Raw genomic sequence first — 24,129 nt, 5'->3', positions numbered from 1 at the left:
TGTATTGATAATACATTCTGGAGGGGCTTTGACCTTTTTTGTGCATTTTCTATATATATATATATATATGTATATATATAAATATGGCCTAATTCAGCACCAAATGGTGTCAACCCAAAAACAACTTATGAGACAGAGATGAGACATGAGACAGACACTGTCCCCCAACACAAATACTGTTTTTTTTTGGCTTTTGGCAAGAAGTAAATACTGTTCTTGCATCTACCCCTCTAACTACAAGTCATGGTTATTTTAGTGTTTATTTAGTGTCAATTATGAGACTTCTTACATGAATAGGTGCTGATTGTTACCGAGCTGCCAGACCTGTAAGAGGCTGATAATTATATACTTGACTAGTCAGTAGCTTGTATTACTCTTTGTTTCATGTGAAATCAGTGACACTTAGCCTACGTTTTATCTTAAAATCTTTATCTGGATATAGCAACATACCTCCTGCAGTATCACTATCATAATTTAGCTGAAATTACCAAAAACAGCTCAGGAACTAAGACAACCAATCATTTTCATAAAACATGACATGACCCATAGTAATTGGGCCAACCCTGCCCTTTGCTCAAGATTCTCCCAATTTCTTAGTAAAAGTAAGTGTCAGCAGCTTTGTGAAAAGGTTTTAAGGAAACTCATAGCTAGGAACTTCTTCACCTTCCAGTGGTAAGATAAAATGTTTTGTTAATAAGGTATTAGAGTTGGAATACACCCACACAAACACACTCCAAAACACGTGTACAACAGTAAGCCAAATATTATGTGTGACGTTTTGTGTTTATTTTCATGTTGGTCACTTGTTTTGTACCATAAACACAAACAATGAGTTGGAATACAGACAAATAACTCTCATGTACTTCGGTTGGTTTCTAAAAGTACTTTATTGACTAGATTTTGTGATTTTTCTGCATGCAACTAGAAACATTTCTGCTAAATTACATCTCATACTCTGTACAGATCATTACACAAACTGTGAATATGAACATGTCAACTTTGTTGGACACAGTTCTGGTCCAAAAATGCCCCCACGCATTTGGAAAGTTGCTCTCCCGATCGACTTCTATCTCTCGAATAAACAAATCTCTAATGTAAAACAGATCAGTACAACAACAGACATAGGTACAAAACACGGCAGGGAGGGGACGCAACATACACTGGGCTGTGGTTTATATATGGTTACTAGGACACGATGTAATGTACGGACAAATATCATCACAAAGAATCACCATTATTAGTGTCGGGATGGGTTAATATTAGAACCTGTGCATGTTTCATGTGATGCCTGTCTATGTGATAGAGCACAGACATATACACACACAACCATACACACACACACACACACACACACACACTCGCACACAAGTAGTGCCCTTATTAAAATGCCATAGCCAGTCTGTGTAGCAGTGAGGGCAGTCTCAGTGCTTCATATCTTAATCATGATCTCTGCCAACCGGTTTCTGTCTCAGTGTCTGTCTCTCTTTTCCTCCTCCTCAGGTTAGGAAGCATGAAAGTCCTCTATATCTTCAAAATAAGTTTCCTGACTTCATACACCACTCTTCCTTAATGCAAAATTCATTTTTTTTACAACCTCGATTTTATCCTTGTAGGTTTGGTTTGTAGGTTTCCTGTTGTTTCATCATAATATGACTAGACTAGATAATAAAAAGATTTTTTATAAATATCCATAAAACTTCCCCAGCTGATTGATTTCCTTAAGGCAATTATATTTTGTATTACATTTTTTAATAAAACCAGATTATAAATTATTGTTTGATTTTGTTGACATATCAGAATCACAGGTTTTTACATAGGGAATTTTGGACACACTATGGAAGGAACAACATTATATTTTATCGTATTATGCAAGGAATTTGAGAGTAGTAAAATAGCATTAAACAGACAGATTTTTATTTGCTGTTCTTTTATTTGTTTCTTTGTTGTTGTTTTAGAAAGGTGAAGAGGTCAATGGGATACAAAAAAATAGTTCTGCCTGGCAGATATGTTGTACTGAATGGAGATAGCAATGAGCTACACAATAGGAAAAAACACTTAATTTTGATTATTTTGACTGATATTGCAATAGCAATATGATTCATGATATTGGAGGGACTGCACAGAAATTTCAGTTAAGAAGAGAGGGAAAAGGCGGGAAAAATAGAGAAGGGAAGGAAAGAACGTAAAGGTGGGAGAAAAGCAGTCAAGAAAAGTTTTTGCAAATGTATTCTCATTTTCATAAAATAAAAAATTATCATAGTGTGATTCATTTTTCTTTTTTCGTTTTGTACCAAAGATTTTTTCTTAAGTCCTCGTAACACGATTTTTATGCCGGGACATTTCTGCAGCACCTTAATTCAAAAGGTACTTTGACACATATTTAGCTTTTAACAAATATTGTGTCTTCCTACGATTTCGATATTGCACCAGTCCATATTGCAAGTTTGTAAAAAAAATATGATTAATTCAGCAGCCCTGACAGCAAGTGGACCATGAGTGATTTTTGACAAACTAAGCACTGTTTTTTCCAAGAAAGGGAGGAAAATTGTAATATTTTTTCTTGTGCAAAAATACTAAATGCACAAAATTAACCTTATTTTTTAAGAGTTCTCTCGATTTTAACACTGTCAGAATGCAGAAACGAGATACTGACAGCCTAAAAGGTGGAGGAAAAGAGAAATCAAGAAGAAAAAGATGTAGGAGGAAAAATGTAGGAAGAAGAAGGAAACACCAGTGGAAATTTAGATTAGGCGGGAAATAGTGAAGGAAGAAAGTAGAAAGGAGGTTAGAGGAGGATATCAAGGTGGGACGAGGGTAGCGGACAGAAGGTGAAGCAAAGGACAGAAAGAAGTGGGGGGAAAAAAGAAGGAAGAAGAAACGAGTGTTGTGAAGATAAAAATAGAGATAGATGATTGGAACTGAAATGTTTAAGTGCCCAGGAGATGTACCGGCGTGCAAGCACACACACACACACACACACACACACACACACACACTGACCTGAACTTAAACTAGCAATGGTCTTACAGAGTGGTTGTCCTCTTGCTGAACTCACAAACACACATACACACATACACACACACACACACACACACGGTTCACATGGTGTCCAGGACACTCCCGTTGATGAGCTGTCATCGCCATGGTTACTGTCTGAGTTAGGACAGAAAACACACACATACACACACACCAGAGTCCACCGGGCAGACGAAACTAAAGTCCTAAAGTTAACACACGATGACAGATAGGCATGTGTGTACTGCAAACGCTTGTGTGTGTGTGTGTGTGTGTGTGTCTATAATTAATTACTCTCTCTCTCTCTCTCTCCCAGTCAGTCTCAGTCTCAGTGTCTCTCTCTCTCTCTCTCTCTCTCGCTCTCTTTCTCTCTCTCTCTCAGTTGGTCCTCCTTTGTTTCTGGTGCCAGAGGGCGGTGGGCAGGTTCTGGCAGCCCTGGTACTCTCGCCGCATCTCACCATCCGTCAGAGGTGGCGTGGCGTTGCAGGGCGCGCCGGCCAGCGTCACGTTCAAGAGGCCGGCCCAAGGCTCCAGGAGGCGGGACATCCCAGTACCCTGAAAACATCATGAGAGAAAGAGGTGATCAGAAGATTATTTAGAAAAGTAACAATACTTTTTAAAAAAAACCTTTAAATGTTAACTCACCCTCCCCAAGTGGTCCAGCAGGCAGCTGGCAGGGCTGATGTAGGACCAGCTGCTGTCCTCCCAGCCCGGGTTCAGCCTCTGATGGGTGTGGCTCTGCCGGGGCTGGCTCTGGATCAGAACCACGTTGAGATGTTTCTGGGACCCTCGTAGCCTCTTGGACAGGACGCCGCTGTAGCTCTGATCCACGAACAGCAAGACACGACTCGCCCTGCAGCCGGCAAGGTCGGCCAGCAGCTCGTTGACGGAGTACCGCTCCTTCAGGTCAGCCTGAAAAACAAAGAGGGAGGAAGAAGAGACATAGTGTCAAAGTAATTATACACAAGATATATTTCTGCTGAGATAAGACAAGAGTAAAAGGTAGCTTCTTTTGACGCCTGCGAACATAATGTAGAGACAAAGCAGTCAATGTTCATTAGCTGGAATGTGCAAATATGGGGGGGTGAATGTGAAAGTTTTTCTTTACTCTTGTGTCAGAGATAAGAAATAATGTGAAATACCCTGATATGTCTCTGCTGAATGGAAAAGACATTTCTGTTACCATGTTTATTTCATATCATCTAAGACCAAAAATGTAGCCATCTGAGCAGGAAGGTTTTCAATGTAATTATGATTCAGAGATGTTACAAGAACTACGAAAGTATCAATCCGCCTGCAGCAAACTGGCTGCCAAAGCCACCATTAATTGCATTTATATCTGAGTGAAATACAAATATTAACCATAAACCAATTGTAGGGGAGTTGGCATGTTTATTGTGCAACCATTGGGTATCAACATCAATATCGACGGATCTGATATAACATATTAACAGAATTGTGAAAATACAATCTAAATCCTGCTTATCAGAGTGTGTACACTATGGACCCTATGACCTTGTTAAACATTTCTCTGTAATAACTGCTTTCAACCAGATTAGCTCACATCTTGATTTTGAGAAACATCGACATAAACACTGGGTGGTCCTTCTGTGTGTGTGTGTGTGTGTGTGTGTGTGTGTGTGTGTGTGTGTGTGTGTATGTGTGTGTGTGTGTGTGGCCAGAGGAATCATCTTATCAGGCTGATAATGGCTACCATGTGTATCTGGATCATTTTCCACTCTGTTGGTGATCTGCTTTACAGACAAGTCTTTATCTGTGTGTGTGAGACTGCTGCATGATATTCCCTACACACACACACACACACACACACTTTTAAAATTATTGCCAACTTTTTATGCAAAAATAGCAGAAAATGCTTTTTTTATCACCTCACATGTGGAGATGCTTTTCTTTGTTTTATATCATCTATTTAAAGACAATTCTCTTACATTTTATCAACCAAATGATTGATAGATTACATGAGTTTGTCTTACAATGCCGTTGAGGTTGCCGTCCCATAGCAGCATGGTGCCGTCATTGCGTGTTGGTGAGTTCAGGTAGAGAACCAGAGTGTCGGCACAGTGCTGCTTCCTGCAGATGTACGACACGTGGTTACGAATCACCGCTTTCTCCATTGCTGAGTACACACCCTCTATGTCCTCTGTGGGGGAGGAGATAGAAGACACGGGTTAGACATGTTGGAGAGATGGACAGTCCAGTCTTTGGTGGAGTTTGGGTGTTTCTGACCCAAACAAAAGAAAACCTACTTGTAACTAGATTTTTCTTTGTCTATTGCAAAATAAATGTATTTTCTATCCATTTATATGAGCTTTGACCTTTCTTCAGTTGATCTTTGCTTTTGCCTTTGGCCATGCCCCTAAAATGAATTAGAAGCAGGTAAAGAGAAGTAAAAAAGGGCTAAAGGGGGGCAGGAAAATGAAAGCATGTAGTATTACCTGTTCTGGGATTCATTACAGCCAAATGGGTCAAATAATGATGACTCAGGCCACTTCATTGAGTCCAAGACCTATCTTGCTGCTCAATGATTAAGGTTACATGGTTTGTTCATTTTTGTCTGAGACGAAACTGACAGCAGGGTGCAATTACACATCCGTCTGCTACTTTAGCACCAGGGACAGCGCCATGGGTTTATCAATAGTCACAGTTAGACTTGGTCAGGGATAAAGGATCAATTAGCCAAGCATACTGGACAAAGCCATATAAAAAATATTTAACTAAACAACCACTTTACCCAAAACTCTCTCTCAGGTTACATTGTTAGAGTGTTAAAAGAACTTTTACTCATTTACGTATGAGAAGTAAGTTGTTGCATGTGCAATTGCAGTGAGACAGAAGCAAGAGGCAAGAAAAGATGTTCTACCAGGAAGTTGTCCACTGCTGGCGAAGAAGGTCTTGATGTGTTCTTTGTGGAAGCCGTTGTTCTGCAGCATCCTGTAGAACCGCTGCAGGTTCTGGACATGACGCTGGAACGTCATCTGCTGCTGCCAGCCACCTGAACACACACATCCACACACAAACAGAGCACAGCACGCCAGTCTTAATAAGTCTTAATAATATGCTCATTGTTATTAACCAAATGGAAGGACTTTCATTGGTTAGTCAAATGGAACTAGTCACAACTGCTGCATACTCCGAGACAGAACAATTGACAAAAAGAGATTTTTAAAAAGTGAGGAAGACACCCTAAAATCCCCAATGGAAGTTATGGTCTTGAAGAAAATGCACCAACTCTACTCTAAGTGTAATAAACTTTCACTATCATATACAATTAGAACAGCTAACCTTAGGTTTGAGTACTGGCTCCCTCCCAAAAAAACTGTAACTGATTTGAATTAAAAAAATTATTTCTCTCTTAAATCCAGCTCTTATTAACTTCAGACTCATTTAATGTGTGTTGTGTTGAAGATTTTTTGTGTTTTGTTTCAATAAGAAGATTTAAAGGCTAACATTGACTAGTGGGAAGTGTTCGGGGCATGTTTATCTTGATTGTCAGGTTTCTCAGGACATAGGGATATAACTGCTTGTCACACTTCTTTACTGAGCAATAAATCAAAACATTACACATGAAAATATTTCCTGATAAACCTCTGGGTTATTCAATCTCTTATGTCTATATGTGGGTGATATTTGGAGAGAAAAATGCAAAACCGGCACCAATTGCCCTAACCTGAAATGAGCACAGCGTGGTCACAAGTCTGGTAGAGTCGGCAGGAGAGGTGAGTGGCCAAAGGTTGCTGGTGGCAGCGTCTGGTGTTTTTATTCAGCTCACAGCTGGAGACAGGCAAACTGGGAGAGCCCATTGGCATCGGCTGAGGACACCTCGCAAACTCTGCATGGTCTGTTGGAGCAGAGGGAATGTCATAAAGTGCACAGGTGCTTGTCTCAACAAACAGCTTCTAAATAAAGAGCAGCCTCAGTGCTGAAACACTCAACACATGTCCTGACATCAGGTCTGTGCTAGTATGCTAGACAGCGGGTTGATTGGCACAAATGAATAATTATAGAATGCCTAATCCCCACATATGTGTAGCATGCCAGAGGTGGGTTTGTGGTTTTATCCTGAGGATTGTCAGTGTTTGCCACAACATCATGATAACATTTTCCCAGCAACATTTCTCACAAGGCCCAGGTTGCTGGCAGAGTTTGGGCTGCAGGTGTGGGTGGTCTTGGCATAACATGAGAATAATTCTGCATTTTACTCAGAAAGTCGCCTGCCAGGAAAAGTTAAACACAGCTTTCAACCTATAAAGTTCAGCAGTATTTTTCATCATATTATAACCCCAATTCCCCGAAAGTTGGGATGCTGTGGAAATAAAAACAGAATGCATCAAATTTAGCATTTAGAGTATTAGTTTATAATGTATATTTTCAAAAAAGTCTTATTTACATCACAACTTTTTGGGGATTTAGGGTTGTACTATGTTGTATTCATATCCAAGACTCAAATGGGTATTTAGTGATCAGGAGGTTGTAGCTGACTTTAAGTGTTGCACCACCATGAGGATGAAATGTTCGCTTTTGTTTAAAAAAATCTCAAAATATTGGTTGCGTTGTCACAAAAACAATGTTGCTGATGTTCAAGGTTTTCAGACATTTATGTTCTTAGTCTTATTAAAATTTTCTATCTTTCAGGAATGATGAAATTAAATGTTTTACCTGCAGACTGATATCACCTTAATCTTTGTGTTAGTTGTGTCTATCTCAGAACCAGAGGTGGCGCCAGCCAGTTCAATAAGAATTCTTCACCTGGTCCATTTTATGCAACTATATCCTAGATATACTTCTACCAAATGCAAAAATCGTCTGCAAGGCTGAACAGCGGTCCACTGACAAAACAAAAAAAGAAAGTACACTTCCTTCATATTTCTAAGTAAAAGGGAGTTGGGTTTTGTTAAGACCTGCTGATGAATGGAGTGATTTAAAACTTACCAACACATCTGAGTCTCTGCGTTCGGTTGCTGTCTCCGACTCCGACTACCAGTGGAAGGAAGTGAACTTCACAGAGCCCTCCAACAGCCCGGTTGCCACCGCCAGTGGTAATGCTACTACCGCGCAGCGACCCACTTGTCAGCCGATGTCCATTACCCATAAGCCTTTCTGGTCCGGCCTGCCGACGCTTCAGCTGGTTCTGACAACGGCCCTTCAAGGCCAGAGTCAGACACTCCTCACCTAAGGACACGAAGAGTAAAAGACGTCTTGATGACAAAGTTTAGATGTCTTACAGTGGGAAAAAACATCAGCACTATCAGCATGGCCTCCCCTTCTTCTTCTGAAAATGTATGTAAAGATGGATTTGTAAAAGTGAAAGATTGCCACAAACCACTGCTAACCTAACCTGTCCAACTTCAAGAAAATATATTATTTTGCAACATGTCAGAGCTGAACCTTCAACAGACAAAATCACGTCTGTCTGATATCGCATTTTGTCTGAAGGTCTGGCACAAAAATGTTGAACATAAATATATTTTTTGCAATTTAGACAGTGTGCAGGAGTTTGTTTGCAACTTTGAATCTACTCTTGTACGCACCTGTCTCATGAACTAGATGTGTTTTTGAGATGAGTGAGAAAATGTGTACAAAAACATAAAGAGTAAAGTCCTTGGGGGGATCAGCACCAAGCAGCTCAAAAGCTTCATGTTTATGTCTTCTATACTTCTACCGTTTTCTCTTTCTTCTCTTCTTCTCTTCTCTTCTTCTCCTCTAAGTGCCAAACCTCTGTGTTTTTCCTCCCTCCCTCTATTTTATCTTTTTTCCCCCTCTGTGCTCACCGGGTTAAATGAGGTCTAAAAAAGTTTCACTCTAAAAGAACTTTGGTTCAAAACCATCTACAGGACCCAGCAGGGGGCACAGTGCTGTGTGTGTGTGTGCGTGTATTAATAATTGACAGGTGTGTGTTCGTGTAACACGGGGCCAAATTCACCTCAACATCTGGCCCTAACCTCTCTCACAGCAGGGGGTCAACAACTTGCACTTTCAAACACATCTCTTTTACAGGACCTGTGAGGACCAGCACAGAGAACATGTCCCCTCGGACTATTTCTACATGAATAAAGCACTTTGAAAAGGTTTCTTTTACTCTCGCTTTTGGCCTTTTATCCAAAGTAGAGCCGTTGTTTGCCACCAACAGAAGTGGATCTTTTTAGAAACGCTGATGTTTGATTGTCAACCCCTTTTATAAGTTTGACCAAAATACTCTTTCTTTGCCTTCAGTGTCACGAAACAACTGCCCGTCTCCTCCTGAATTTATCCATCATCACTGGCAGTATTTTATCGTTTATGATGGACAGTTTTTCAACAAAACGGCTAATATCGACACATTTTACTGCTTTATGAGATGACTTCAAAAGTACAAAAGTGTGATTTAATTTAGAGTTGAAAATATTACAAACTAACCAAGGATTACAGTACACAAGAAAAAATAGTCATACTTCTGCTGTGTGGATGTGAAAACATTGGAGGAGTCAATATCAACATAAGGTGATATTGACTCCATGACATCTGACCAGTCAGTATGATAATAACATAATAATATTAACTTTATTGACCTGGATCTCCAATGTAAAAATGAAAAATTTAGAAAAAAAATCTGCAAGAAACAGTCAGACAAACAGAGTTATTCTTCAGTAACTTGTACGAGGAGAACTTGACTATGAAGGCATATTAGGGCCAAGTATGAATAAAAATAATAGTAATATTTTGAGGAAAAAAGTTGCAAATTTACTACATTAAAGTGGCAAATCTACAAGAAAAAAGTCGCAGATTTAAGAGATTTAAAGTGGCAAATCTGCGTGAAAGAAGTCGCAGATTTACAAGAAAAAAGTGGAAGAAAATCCACTTTTTTCTTGCTGATTCACCACTTTAAATCTCATAAAACTGCACTTTTTTTTCTCATAGATTTGCCACTTTAATCTCGTAAACTTTTTTTCTCAAAATATTACCCCCCTCCCCTGGGTCCGTATGTTTTTTGTTTTTTTTACACATTCCACAGTCCACATTCTGGCTGTATGTAATATCCTCCAATATTCTCTAGGGTTGAAATTTTCAAGTATTTCAATGAGTGCCCTATTAAGGGTTAAGTAGAGGTTACGCTGTTAGAAATGCATGTTGGTCAAGCTCCCACACTTTTTTATTGGGCACATTGGACATATTGGGCTAATTTTAGCATTTAATTTAACATGGATGGACCTTCAGCTAGTGACGTGACTCAGTTAGCAAGTTGACTGTTACTGTTTAGAAAATATATTTCAGATTTCAGAAAGGTTTTTATATTACCTGATATTTCACTATGACAGGGTGGACATGTTAAGCTTGACAACATTCCGCTATACACACATATTGTGATGAAAATTACTAAATATAAGCGTAAATACTTATTTTGCAACTAGCTACTATTTCATTCTCCATTAGAAAAACAAATTGGCGGGAAAAGTGTCACTGAGAGCGTCAGAGGGTTTCTTAAAGGGCCAGTTACCCCATAATGACAGGGAGGACTGCAACTTCAGGGACACATTAAACATGTTTGAAATGATGAATAAAATATATATGATCAAAATTACTCATTTTATCAAATGTTGCGGACAATATAACCATGTAATTGTTTTTCTGAATTAGTATCATTTAACCACAAATTACACACACGGTAGTAGGCGGATTACTGTGTGGGACATGCCAAAATCACGTACATCCAATGAAAAAAAGAGTATAAAATGAAGGAAACACATTTTAGGAGACTTTTCACTGTGCTGATATGTGTGTGTAAATGTTTGGCCATTTATAATAAGACCTCAGAGTTTCATTATTTTGCTCCATTTTCATGATGACTGGGCATTCTGATGAGGACACCAAAGGCACTTTATAGTGATATTGACTCGGAGATAAAAATGTATAAGATATTTATGCATTTACCCATGTAGGTAAATATGACTTTAGTTAAGCCTTACCAGAGTTTTTGCTCTAAACTTGAAGGTACATTTTATTACAATTGGGCCCTATTCAAAGCTTCCTTTGTCCATTTTGTAGCTAAACTGGAATTTAAAAATGAAAATAAACTCAATCCTGAAAGCAAGTCCTAAAATAGTGCATAAAGAAGTGATGATTAACCAACAGATCACCTTGTAAATGTCATCACTCAAAACCCAAAGTTGGTTTTCACAAACACAATGATAGAAGTGCAAGAACACAAACACAAACACACAGATATCCGATGTTGCTGAGGGCAAAAGGAGCTAAAGATGTAGTTGAGTCGGACCCCCTCTGAGCAGGAAAGTGTCCCGCATCACACAATGAGCTATAAATGGAGCTTTCAGAGGGTGAGACCACGCACATCCAACTTTTCCTTTCTCTTCTGCTTCAGTTAAAGGCTGAACTTTACACGCACACACACTAAAATAAACACACACACATTTGGTGCACAGATTCAAATTGAAATTCATAGTCACGCAGAAAGACACAAACAGCCATTTGGGCCTTACAGGTAGACTTATACTACTGCAACTGTTAATCACTTCTGTTTCCACCATTCCTGCTGTATTATTGCTACTGTTCTGTTAACAACTTGTGCTACTATCAGGCCTATTAGTACTTATTACTGCGACTGATGTTAATATGAATGCTGCTGCTGCTAATAATTTTAATTTTAACTCTCTTTGAGATTGAGATGTCTTTTTAAAGAGAAACCTTGGAAGAGGAAATATTTAGTCAGATAACCAAATCATCACACATAAAGCCAGACAAACAACAATCCAAGGACGAATAGAGTTAATAGAAACAATCACAAGAGGCACAAAATACCAGATAATAAGGCTGTAAAATTTAGTTTGAGGGTAGCTGTAAGTTCCTGTTCCTGAAACCACTTTTGTCAAGATTAGTACTTACATACATGGGAAATGAAGGTAGTTATTTAATCAAATATTGTAGTTACAAGACTTTAGTGAGAGAAGAGAAGGGAAGTTGTGTGGAAACTTTAAATATTGAGCTTTATGGGAAGGAAGGCATAAACTTAAACATTGTGTGAAACTTGGCTCACCTGCTAAAGTTGTGATAGTGCAGAACATCAATGTAATCAAGTGCAGCCATTATTTCTATACAGACTGCTTAGTGTGTCAAATATTAATTATATATCTATATCTCTTTGCATGATATTAAAGGTAAAGTTTTTTAATGGCAGGTTAGTTAGAAACTTTGGTGAATGTGAAGATACAATGTTCTTCTTCATTGAAGTATTGATTGGGACAGTAGTTCTTGTAGTATGCCAGGTGACCAGGGGGAAATGTGATGTGGAACTAATGTTTTGATGGAAGTAGCGTTTTTCAAGGCCGACTAGTAAACAAATGAAGCTTTGACAATAGACAATAGAAGTCTCTCTCTCTCTCTCTCTCTCTCTCTCTCTCTCTCTCACACACACACACACACACACACACACACACACACACACACACCTCAGCCCTTGTGTCCTTGTGCTACTTTGATGTATAAAGTTGGCGGTTTGTGGGTTGGGTCGGGTTTCAGGTGATAGATTATGACTTCTGAGACAAACAAAACAACATGCTCAGTTGACAGATGGTCAAGACATAAAAAAGGCAAAGCCTGTCTTACTCTTGGGTTCATGGGGAATGCATTGGATGATGAGGTAAGCTAAGTGTGTATTTTATGTCTGAAAGCTCTGGCAGGATTAGCACAAATGAGTTTTAAAAAATATAATTATATAATATAATATATGTAAAAATATTACATAGTCATCATTTTGTTTGGGGACTGCTTACTACTGCTAGCTTACTACTACTACTATAATAACTAATGCTTTTGCTACAAAAAAGGTTAAAAAAGCTCCCATATTGACAGAACGGTATTAAATACAAGAACTTATGATATTTAACATCTGAACCCAAACTGTTATGTTAAGAAAACTGCCCAAAACAGCCAAACCTTTCCATTTACCAGTAAAATACACCTGCATGTATTTAGTTAACAATAGCCTTACAATATTTGCAGACTCACCCAGGTAAATGCCATCCAGGTGGGAGCATCGCTTCTTTGTCACATTCACATCCACATAGAAGAGGACAACCGGGTGTCCGAAGTTCTCCCCGGGGCTCGGGTCCAGCACCAGTACGGCATCGTGGGCCGTGGAGCCGGGGAAGGACTGCTGGTGTCTGTGGGGACCATCCCCTCCATTCAGCACCTGGCTGAAACCTCCCCGCGGTTTGGAGCTCATGGAGCCACCAGAGGAGTCCGGCAGGATGGCCAGAACTTTGTCTGAGTTACCTGGAGGGTTTTGAAGAATAGACTGTTAATCTGAAAATGAACTATTCAGGGATAATGGTCTATTTAAAGGACAAACTAGATTAGGTTAAAAACAACAATGTTAGGCTCTGTGCAAGTTTTTAAATGTATTATGGTAACCAATGTAAACTTCATATTGTATTGATAATATACTGATACCATCTGATATTATACCATTTCAAACAATTACTTTATTTTGACTTTAAGTACATTAAGTAACACAGTGGCAATATAATATCATATATGAGAGAAATTGTTTTAGGTAAAACAAAATCACTTTGAACATAAAAAAAAAAAACATTTGCAGAGATTTTAAATTTTCTGCTAAGTTGTGTTAAGTGATATTGTTTTTGTTGGTGAGGCACTACAGGTAGAAACATCAAGACTTACACAACAACATGTTCATGTTCTTATTCTAACTTTCTCATACTTGATCATTTATAATCTATCTAGGATTTTCAAACTCAGCAACACTTTAAAGTAATGAAATATACAATCCATTAGTTAAAAACTGCCGTGACTCCTACAACAGTTTTGGACTACTTGTAAGTTGTGTTCGATCCTCAGAGAAAATTCAAAATATGAGAAAATTGGTGAGTCCCGCAAGTTCTCCTAACACATCAAGTCACTTAAAAAAATATGTTCGTACAAGTGGTTCATGTATTGGAAAATGTTGAGGATTAGGGCTATTTTCCTTCCATAACATGTCTTTTTTCAGACAACTGTAAAAAGAAATCATCCTGAATACACATTTAGGCGATTTCCTTTTTTTTCTAAATTGTGTCTATTTGTATCTGTAGATTACTCCTTAATTCACCAAAGTTGCTGTCCCACTGTCCCACTAAGCCATAAGAATGTGACAGTGAACCGGATTGCACAAAACCAGGACCCTGAAACTGAAGCAGCTAAATGGAATTCAGATGTGCTTAATATTAGTATTTTCTGCTGTGACTCTTCTGATTGCCGTGATTCTTCACAATTTAAACATAAAAATAAATCAGTCCAGAATTGTCTGGATTTCACAGAAATCAGCAATAAAATTGGAATTATACAAATTACAAACAACAAATTAAAACTTTTTGGTTTGTTCCTCTTGAGGCAGTGGACAGACTTTTGCATCCATTAAGTAAAATATTCACAAAACCAGTCTCTTACTGGTTTGTTTTAACTGATATCTTTAAGCAATAAGTGGGTGTTTCCTCTGTTTTATTCCTTTATTGTGACAAAGTTGATCACCCTCTCCAACATGGACATTAAACACCATAAAATATTTTGACACTGTATTTTTTCAGTGGTCATCTTCACATTCTACCAATTACTTGACTCATCAACTGCTACAAACTACACTAATCCCTCATTTGTGATTAAAAAACAAATAAACCCAGTGACCTTTGCCCTCCTACCTGCAGCTGTGCGTGGCTCTGAAACGTAAACAGCCACAGCGGAGAGTGGCAGGTGGGCGAGCCTCCTGCACTCGGCCTCAGAGAGGGAGGACATGCGGAGGCACCGGTCCAGTTGGTCCCACTGCAATGACTGGAGGCCTGAGCGGACCCAGCGCTCCAGCCGGCCTGGGGCCACGCTGCCTGCAGGGGCCACTGCTGCAGTGTGGAGGACAAGGATGGAGAGAGGTGCTGCGAGAAGCACCAGGAGCCTCATCGTCACACCTGCCTCTTTCTGGAGCTTTATTCCAGATTTTCCCTTTTAGACTGGATTGGTTTTTCTTAAGTTCTCCCGTTTATGTTCCTGCTTTTGCTCTTCGGCCCTCTCTATTATAGACGTGTCCTTGTTTCGCTCTTTACTCTTCCTTTTTCTCTTGGTTCATCCTTTTCTCCCCCTTTTTGCTTTCCCCCTTATTTTTTCCTCTTCTTAGCTGTGTTTGCTTTTATCCTCTTTTTTCCCAAGATAGTTATTTTTCCTCTTTACTATTTTCCCTTTATTTCTCTATATTATTTAATTCCTTTACTTTTGACTCTTCACTTCTGCGTTTTTGTTGCTTGGTTTTTACTTTTTGGTGGGTCCTTGAAGTTTTCCTGCTCCTTTTTTTTAGTTGTTTTCTTCCCTCTCTTTCAGAATTATTTATTTGAGTATTTTTTCTTGTTGTTTTTTTTTTTTTTAGCTGACAACCAGATATTCCTTAATCCTTTTAAGTTATTTCCTTTTTTCCAGTATTTATCCAGACTTAAGAGAGTGCAGTTCAAACAAATGTTGGTCTACAACATCTTTGATCATCAATAGAATTACCAAAAAGCTTCCTGCACTTTTTTTGTTGTTGTTGCTTTATTGCTCCTTATTTCTGGATTTGGAAAAAAAAATACACTTCTGTTTGAGCTTTTCTTCTGTTACTCAATCTTAATTCTCATCTTCATATCTTCGTGTATCTTCTTCTCTGAACTCTTTCCTTTGCATCTGAGTGGATGCAACAGACACCAGCATCCTCTTTCGGTTGTTCATACAATGAAAACCTTTTTCCTTATTTTCTGGCGTCACTAGTTCTTTTTTATTCCACTTTTCTTCTTGTGTCCAGAGAGGACAATATATCCAATAGTGCAGAAAGGCAGCTGATTTAGACTTTTGGTTGTTCTTGTCTTTTGTTGATAGACTGACTTATTCCTCCCCCTCTTCTTCTTCTTTATTCCTCTTTCAGGGGAATGATTTATTCAACCAAACCGGAGCAGCTTCAGACTTTGTGTTGGTTTGGAAGGTGATAGATCATCCTGGAGTCAGAAAAATATCCTCATAAATGAGACTCCATTCTCAGAGGGCAGATCCTGTTCCTTTTTCTTCTTTCTTTTGGGACAACCAGCTTTTCCTGCAGACTCTATTCTCTCAGTGACACTTGAGACTGGATCGTCCTCAGCTGCGAGGACAGAAGTACTCCTGCTGCTCAACCCACTCACTGCTCAGCTTCAGTCTGCTCCGTCTCTCCTGGTCTCTCTCTCTCCTGGTCTCTCTCTCTCTCTCTCTCTCTCTCTCTCTCTCTCTCTCTCTCTCTCTCTCTCTCTCTCTGACATGCCAAGGAGGAAAGGGTGAGTAGAAGAGTGGACTGGACTTGGAAAGTGAGGGAAAGAGGACATATGAATGGTATGAGGAAATTAAGGAGGAAAAAATTTGAGAGGCAAGAGAGGGAAGAGAATGAAGAAGAGTTAGGGGTGAAGAAGAACAAGACAATGCATAAAGGAGTAAATTGAAAGAGAGAGTGGGAAAGGAGGAAAGAGAGGAATGGAGAGGTGTGAGGAATTGAACAGAAGAGGGGGATATGTAGAGGTAGTAGAGAGGAGAAGGAGTAGGAGTAGACAAGCAGGGAAGAAGAAAGGATGAAAGGAAAAGTGAACGGACGATAAAATAATCTGTGGAAAAGATGTGAAACTGAAAAGAAGTGAAAAAAAGAGAAAATGAAGGAGAAAAGGAGTGAGGAGGAGTAGAGCAAAAAGAAGCCAAGGAAGAAAAGAAAGGGAAGGAAAAAGGAAAGAAAACGGTAGGGAGGAAAGAGAGAGGAAGAAGCAGGAGGAAGTATAAGAGGAAAAAGGAAAAGTTAAGAGGAGGGCATGGATGAAAGTAAGGCAAGAAGGAAAGGAAAGGAAACTTTCAGGAAGGAGAGAGGAAAAGAAAGGGGTAGAGGAAAGACTAACCAAAGGAAAGGAAAAGGGAAGCAGATAAGGGTGAAAAAGAGGAAAGAAAGGAAGAGAAGAATAGAAACAGATGATGGTAAGAGTAGATGTAGCAAGAAGACAAAAGGAGTAAGGAAGAAATGCAAGTATGGAGAGAACAGGATTCACAACATGGACACAAGGAGAGAAAAAGAAAAATCAGAAGACTCTTACAGGTCTGTTGTTTAGTGCGCCATCTAGTGGTGACATGTACAGGTCTGTCTGCTTCTCAACAAGAAAATAAAGTCAAGGAACCAATTGAACAGTTTGGGCGCATAAAGCAAAAAACATTTTTGGGCAATGGAAGTTTTCTTTGAAGTCCTAATTTTACAGATGAGGAATCAAATGTACATACAATCACCCAAACATATTTCCACATCAGTCAACAAAATATTGGTAACACTTTCTACGAAACCCTTGTAAGGCATTAAAAACGTACGTATACTGTTATATTCGGTTTTTAACAGTAAAGTTAAAGCTATAAGCACACATATTCAGATTGCTTTATAACAATAATCAAGCACATTTTATAATGACTTATGAGGTCAAGTGTTGTCAAACTTCACATTTACTAGTCACTCATCGACATTTCTTGCAAGGATCATAGTGTATTACAATTCTCATAATTGTAATACATTAAGATTTTTATATCCTACATTATTATCACTATTTTTCCTAGTGCTCATTGCGAGGTAGGGGTATAGGCAGATATAATACATCACAAGCTGGTTATAAAGTACGTATAAAGTGGTCATTGTTTGCTTTAAGTAAAGTGAAAAAAATATATAATTGAATTTGCAGAATAAAATTTTATGTAGAACGGGTCCGGATAAAGTTCTTTATCATCTTATCTTTATAATTGTTTTCATATTAATGGTTGTAAAAATGCCAAAAGCTTAAAGTAGTTTAGAAAATTGTTATTCAACTATTAATATTTTGTGCATACTTTTTATTTTAACGTGTTGTAATAAGGTTGTAATAAATAAATAATTAAAAGTCATGTTTCGATGACGTGTTTGTAAACAAACGCTGAGCCAATCAGAGAGAGCCAGCTTGGTCAGCTGACAGCAGCTTCCGGTGGCGTCACATCAAGTGTTGTGTTGTCAAAATGGCAGGACACGAACATCATCACCACTTCTCTCTCTGTTTCTGCGATTTAATGAGGTAAACTACTTCTCACATCCTTGTCGCCTCTTTCACCAGGCTTATGAAATGTTATACAAACGAATAATCGCACAGAAATAAAGTTAAACACAAGTGATCATCTAATTTTAGCCGAAGTAGCCGCTGAGTGGATAATCTCAGAGTAAAACTAGATTGAATCTTTCGGTAAAGTTCGGTCTTTTACGGCGGACGGTGATGTCACGTTTCCCCTCGGACGGTTTTTCAGTTCTCTCTGTCTCCATTTTTCAGGTTGTTGTGGTCCCTGGTTGTGCCATGCGCCTACCTCAGCCTGGTCCTGACCCTCGTGCTGCTGCTGCTCCTGTTGGGGGTCCGCATGTGGTTGCAGGGCCGCCGCAAGGCCCGCCGGACTCAGGACGGCGGCCCCGCGGTGGCCTTCTTCCACCCGTACTGCAACGCTGGAGGAGGCGGGGAACGGGTCCTCTGGTGCTCCCTGAGGGCCCTCATGCACCGGTACACCTGTTAAACTGCAACACCTATTTGCACTGTATGGTGGGATGAAAACATCCATGTTGCAGTGATAGAAAGTAAATACATTTACTGAAGTACTGTACAATTATGAGGTACTTGTACTTTACTTGAGTATTTCCTTTTTCTGCTACTTTATATGTCTACAACAATACAATTCAAGGGAGATACTTTTTATTCCACTACATTTGTGTGACAGCTTTAGTTAGTAAACAGATTTAATAAAGTATATAATATACTAAGGTTTAACAATACGAAAACCACATTTTGAATGCATAAATTACTCTAACAGAGTATTTCTACATATATTACTACTTTTACTTTCACTTTTTAGTGTACTTTTAGTCTGGGTGTGTTCATGGGGCTGCAACAAATTATGATAAACCAGAGATTGATTTTATGTTTTCCCGGCTATCCCCAGATACCCTGGCATCTCCTTTGTAGTTTACACGGGTGACCAGGGAGTGACCGGTGAGCAGATTCTGGAGGGAGCCCGACAGCGTTTCAACATTACACTGCCTCGACCAGTCACCTTCATCTTCCTGCGTCACCGCTCACTGGTGGAGGCCAGCTCTTACCCACACTTCACTCTGCTGGGACAGAGCTGTGGCTCCATGTTCCTCGGTAAGGCCGAACCAGAACACATAACAGATTTTTCTTTGGGTGGGGAGTGTGAGTTAATTTACAATTATACTGGGTGTGTGTTGCAGGTTGGGAGGCGCTGACTGCTTTTGTTCCCGACCTGTACGTGGACTCCATGGGTTACGCCTTCACCCTGCCCATCTTCCGCTACCTGGGAGCGTGTAAGGTGGCAAGCTATGTTCACTATCCCACCGTCAGCACCGACATGCTGTCAGCGGTCAGAGAGAGGAACCCCAGGTAACATTGCACACACATGTACACACCTGCACACACATATCAGTTAAACAAAACACTGAGCAGAATTTTCAAGTAAGTTTCAGCCTCTGCAGGAGGTTCTCTCTGTTCAGCAATAGCTCCAATCACTGTTAACTGTCCAGTTCTTCTTCTTTTGTTTATGTTAAGCAAACCAGAAATTCACTAGAGCCCCTATGTATTGCAAAAGACAATCCAATCTGTCTTTATCTGAGACTACGTTCACACAAAGCTGTTAATTCATATTAAGGCTGCATTGTTAAGAAAATGATTAATGCTCCCACTAACATTTCCAGGATATTTTTGTAGAGGCTCCTGCCTAAAATTAAATCTTTTCAACAACAAAACTGCATCAAAGGCTGATAAAATATTTTATCTGACAAAAGCAACATTAATACAGACTAATGAGAACAGCTGTCGATCACCTATATCAACATTTAAAATGTGTGATCAGAGAAAGTTCAAGATCACAAAAAGTTCTTAACTTCAACAGATGTAGTCTGTTAAACCTGCCTTTCACTCTACTCTTGCTCTCTGTGGTCACCAGTACTGTATTAAATGCAGTAGAATTCACTTCACTTCATTCTTTTTTACATATTTTTCTGTTTATGTTTTCAGAAAACTGATTAGGTAGGAAATAGGCAGCTTCAAACACCTTGTGCACACTAGATTTGAGGACTGAAACTTAGAGAATTTTTTTTTTTTAATTTAACTGGTTCAGTGTGGACTTACTAAGAAAACCACACCAACCTTCTGTCTTCCTCCTGTTCTGATTGTAGATTCAACAACGCTGACTTCATATCCAGAAACCCCATGCTAAGTGCAGTGAAGGTGGTGTACTACTGCTGCTTCGCCCTGCTGTACGGTCTGGCCGGCTCCTGCAGCGACGTCATCATGGTGAACTCCACCTGGACGCTGGGACACATCCTGGCTCTGTGGCGCTCCCCGAACCGCACCAGTGTCGTCTACCCGCCCTGTGACGTCAGGGCTTTTCTGGACGTCCCGCTAGAGGAGGAGGATGAAGAGGAGGTGGAGGAGGGCTGGGAGGAGCTCGGGAGGGAGCTGGGGAGCGGAGAGGAAGAAGAGGGAGGAGGGGACAGGAAGTGCCACTCCATCGTGTCGGTGGGTCAGTTCCGGCCAGAGAAGGACCACCGGCTGCAGATTCGGGCGTTTCACAAGCTGCTGGACAGGAAACAGGAGGGGCCTGGGGGGCGGGAGTCTCTACGGCTGGTGCTGATTGGTGGATGCAGAAACCAGGAGGACGAGGAGCGGGTGCTGATGCTGCGGGGGCTCTGCCAGGAGCTGGGAGTGACTGACCGAGTCGACTTCAAACTTAACGTGCCCTTCGAGGAGCTGAAGAGAGAGCTGGTGGACGCCACCATCGGTCTGCACACCATGTGGAACGAACACTTTGGAATAGGTGAGGACGACAGGGCACATACAAAACACACACATAATTTAACTTATATTGTATTCTTAAAACCTAAACAGGTACTCATTTATTTGCGTTAAAGGGTTTCTCCAGATTATGGAGGACAGACGCTCCCATTATCATAAATTAATTACTACAAATATATGTAGTGGGACAGGAAAAAAAGATCAGGAAATAAATACATACAATACAATTTAAAATGAATAAATACATTGAAAAATAAAAGAATTCCAATAAATAATTCAATTCAAGGGCAAATTAAGTAGGGAGGTAAATATATAGGGAAATTATTACAAAAATTAAACAAAAGGTAAATTAATAAATAGGCTAATTAGAGCAATCAATTTTGTCACATTTTATCGGTTATCGCTTTTTCAACACTAGATTCATTTTTTATGATTTTCGGTACATTCAATGACATATTAATTTGTTTTTCTAGTCATTTATTTTTATTTTTTATTTCGGCAGCTTTTGTTTTCCGTACTAGACAGATTTTGAGAGAGTTTAAAAAAGCTCAATAAATGAATATATCACAAACAAATGTTACATGTTAAAAGTCGGCCAAAAAGATTATAATTCAGGACAAATCCTGGGTGTTCATCTTTAACAGTTGCTTTCATCTTATCATGTTTGGAAATCAGTGCAACATAATTAAGTCCAGTAGATATTTTTGTAAAAGACAAACACATTATCTCTGATGATATGAAATATGACTCTGTGCAGCGTAGTAGTTCTTACATCGAAAATTTTGTATTAACTCAGCTGGTTTGGTTTGTACTCCACTCTGTCTCTCTCTGTGTCCAGGTGTGGTGGAGTGTATGGCTGCAGGCACCATTGTCCTTGCTCACAAGTCTGGAGGTCCAAAGCTGGACATCGTGGTGCCTCATGAAGGTGGACAGACTGGTTTCTTGGCTGACAGCGAGGACAGCTACGCCACCGCAATGGAAAGCATCCTGGCACTGTCGCCATCGGCCCGACTGGAGATCAGACGTAATGCCCGGCACTCTGTGGAAAGATTCTCCGACCAGGAGTTTGAGACTTGTTTCCTTGCTACCATGGAGTCTCTGATGGGTAATCTGGAGCGATGAGGAGGAACAGACGAGGCCCGGTGTCCACCAGGGACCAGGACTTTTATTAAAATGTATTCTGTTACACAGATATTTGGGGTGAAGCAGTGAAAGTCATATCTGCGTTTAAAACAAGCTAAGCTTCTGACACTATCAGTTAAATGTGGCACAGTACCTTGTTCATAATTAAACTTAATACAGAAAGAAGCGGACATTGTTAAGAGAAGTTCCTGGTGGACACACAGATAAAACTGACCTTATTTGCTGCGGTGAAGCAAAAAAATAAACAAACGATTATTTCCAGCGACTTTGCATGTGTAAAACTCACAATGACTGTTCACCACACAAACAGAAACATGGAGCAGCAAGATGTTGTTCAGATTGACAGGGCTGCAGTTCATCTATGTAAGTTCCAGTGACGCAGCTTGAAGAAGCAAATGAACACAAACTTAAAAATCACATTGTGTTCACCAGTAAACTTTTGTTGTTAATGTTGATGTGACGTTGGCTAACAGCTTAAAACCTCAAGCTTCAGAATATCTAATTTTTCCTTGTGGAAATACCTTGAGATTTTGTTGTTTTTTTAGTGTTAAATAGGAATATCATCATAAATATCATATCACTGTGATATTTGGTCCAGGAAGTGTTGAGCCTAGCTTAGCACAAAGGTTGAAAGCAGAGAAAAACTCCTACTCTGCATAAAGAGAGAAACAGTTGGTCTTCCATCTGTTCTAAAATCATCTTATTTACATGTTTTATCTTATTAGCTAGCAAGCTAGTGACCATCATTTGGTTGCGCTTTCCCTCTGCTTCCAGTCTTTTTGCTAAGCTAGGCTAAAGACACACTGGACTTATTTCACGACTAGAGGCACAAGAATGAAACTGATAGAAATATTCTGACTTTGAAGCATGACTCCCCAAATATTCATTTGAGGCTTTAAATTAAATTAAGAGTAGTTACTTTCTAAAAAGATTTTTACTCGACACCACTGACGGCCACAAATGTTTGCTACTGTGGAAGTGAGTTATATTGATTCATATATATCATATTCATATATACATATATGTGTGTGAATATATACATATAAACACTGATGTGATTTTGATTGTAGTTTATTTATGGTGATTTCTCCTGACCAAGTTATGGAAAATGAAGACTTTTTGTTTAGTGTCTCTGTGCACATCGAAGAAGCACTTAATAACGGCCAAATCATTCTTTATTTTAAATGTTGTTTCACTTCCTGCATTCCTGTTTGTAATGAGGCATGGAAATATGATGATGTGTTAAATAATAAAGTATCTTTATTTTGAAAGAGGCATTTTTAGTATTTAGGTGTATCCATTGCTTTGAGAAACCCCACTCTATACAATAACAATACTGCAATAAATGGAATCATCAAACACTTATTAATTAACACAAATCCTTATTAACTTGTTAAACAAGTGTTATAGCACAAGAAAGGTACAAACTAATGCTGCTTATTAGTCAACAGCTTCCATTTAATTGTCTGCTGTACAAAAGTGAAGAATTACAACTAGGAATCAGACTGAAGCTGATTTTGATATTCTATATTTTTCTTATCAATAAATCCAATGAAAAGACCAAAACCAACAGTGAATGTATCTACTTACAAGTGTTTGTATATGAAAGCTCGATATATCTTCTTCCTCTGTTGCATAGAGCTCCATTGTTGTCCAAAACCTAATAAAATCACATCAATGAGCCACACTGTTGCACTGGGTGTATGTTCCTTCATTACCAAGAAAAAACACGTTTGGTTTGCTCACAAGTCACACAAAGTGGATTAATCCACTGCTGAAAATAGTCCCTATACAAATGCACTATTGTACTACTGTTTTTAAAGACTGATCATCTTCATAGAACCCATTGTGCTTGAAGCTAAGAGCCACAGGTAGAAAAGAACAAAAAAATGTTTTGGTCTTTTCATGGGATTTGTTGACAATAAAAAAAAGATATAGAATAAAACCAGACTTATGACTGGACGTTCAGACATAATTTTGTTTATCAAGTAAGCAACAATGTGCTCATCCTCATCCCTCAGGCCCTGAAACCCTCTTTCTGAAAGCTAAATTAAACATTCTCACCCACTTAAAATAGTTA

At 39.3% G+C, this 24,129-nt stretch overlaps 2 protein-coding genes across 3 annotated transcripts; one reads left to right on the top strand and one right to left on the bottom strand.

Annotated features, from left to right (window-relative positions):
* Nucleotides 1-868: 868 nt before the first annotated feature.
* On the bottom strand, nt 869-16,193 carry si:ch211-67e16.11 (uncharacterized). Of its 2 annotated transcripts, XR_009395072.1 has the most exons (9): nt 14,721-16,193; nt 13,033-13,299; nt 7,966-8,205; nt 6,704-6,874; nt 5,897-6,028; nt 5,010-5,176; nt 3,661-3,927; nt 2,593-3,570; nt 869-2,559 (listed from the first exon to the last, which is right to left on the bottom strand). XR_009395072.1 is itself a non-coding variant. In XM_059343580.1 (8 exons), the coding sequence occupies exons 1-8, from the start codon at nt 14,971-14,973 to the stop codon at nt 3,394-3,396; spliced, it is 1,674 nt and encodes a 557-aa protein (XP_059199563.1). In that variant the 5' UTR covers nt 14,974-16,193; the 3' UTR covers nt 869-3,393. The 2 variants fall into 2 exon arrangements, 1 of the variants encoding a protein (XP_059199563.1); XM_059343580.1 differs by having other exon boundaries at nt 869-3,570.
* Nucleotides 16,194-18,064: 1,871 nt separating this feature from the next.
* Nucleotides 18,065-23,324, top strand: LOC131978997 (GDP-Man:Man(3)GlcNAc(2)-PP-Dol alpha-1,2-mannosyltransferase-like). Its single transcript, XM_059342864.1, has 6 exons — nt 18,065-18,128; nt 18,378-18,599; nt 19,036-19,238; nt 19,325-19,493; nt 20,288-20,928; nt 21,745-23,324. The coding sequence occupies exons 1-6, from the start codon at nt 18,073-18,075 to the stop codon at nt 22,026-22,028; spliced, it is 1,575 nt and encodes a 524-aa protein (XP_059198847.1). The 5' UTR covers nt 18,065-18,072; the 3' UTR covers nt 22,029-23,324.
* The last annotated feature ends 805 nt before the right edge of the window (nt 23,325-24,129 follow it).

The sequence above is a fragment of the Centropristis striata genome, chromosome 10 (assembly GCF_030273125.1).
Source record: "Centropristis striata isolate RG_2023a ecotype Rhode Island chromosome 10, C.striata_1.0, whole genome shotgun sequence".
Classification (NCBI taxonomy): domain Eukaryota; kingdom Metazoa; phylum Chordata; class Actinopteri; order Perciformes; family Serranidae; genus Centropristis; species Centropristis striata.
This window is presented reverse-complemented; position numbering and strand designations above follow the sequence as displayed.

Bases quoted from the DNA above. Each gene is read 5' to 3' on its own strand.
- si:ch211-67e16.11 (XM_059343580.1), bottom strand. From the start codon at position 14,973: ATGAGGCTCCTGGTGCTTCTCGCAGCACCTCTCTCCATCCTTGTCCTC. The intron at 6,875-7,965 runs GTAAGTTTTAAA...CTGCTCCAACAG, and splicing joins GCAGAGACTCAGATGTGTTG to ACCATGCAGAGTTTGCGAGG. The intron at 3,928-5,009 runs GTAAGACAAACT...TTTGTTTTTCAG, and splicing joins ACGGCAACCTCAACGGCATT to GCTGACCTGAAGGAGCGGTA.
- LOC131978997 (XM_059342864.1), top strand. From the start codon at position 18,073: ATGGCAGGACACGAACATCATCACCACTTCTCTCTCTGTTTCTGCGAT. The intron at 18,600-19,035 runs GTACACCTGTTA...GGCTATCCCCAG, and splicing joins CTGAGGGCCCTCATGCACCG to ATACCCTGGCATCTCCTTTG. The intron at 19,494-20,287 runs GTAACATTGCAC...TTCTGATTGTAG, and splicing joins GTCAGAGAGAGGAACCCCAG to ATTCAACAACGCTGACTTCA.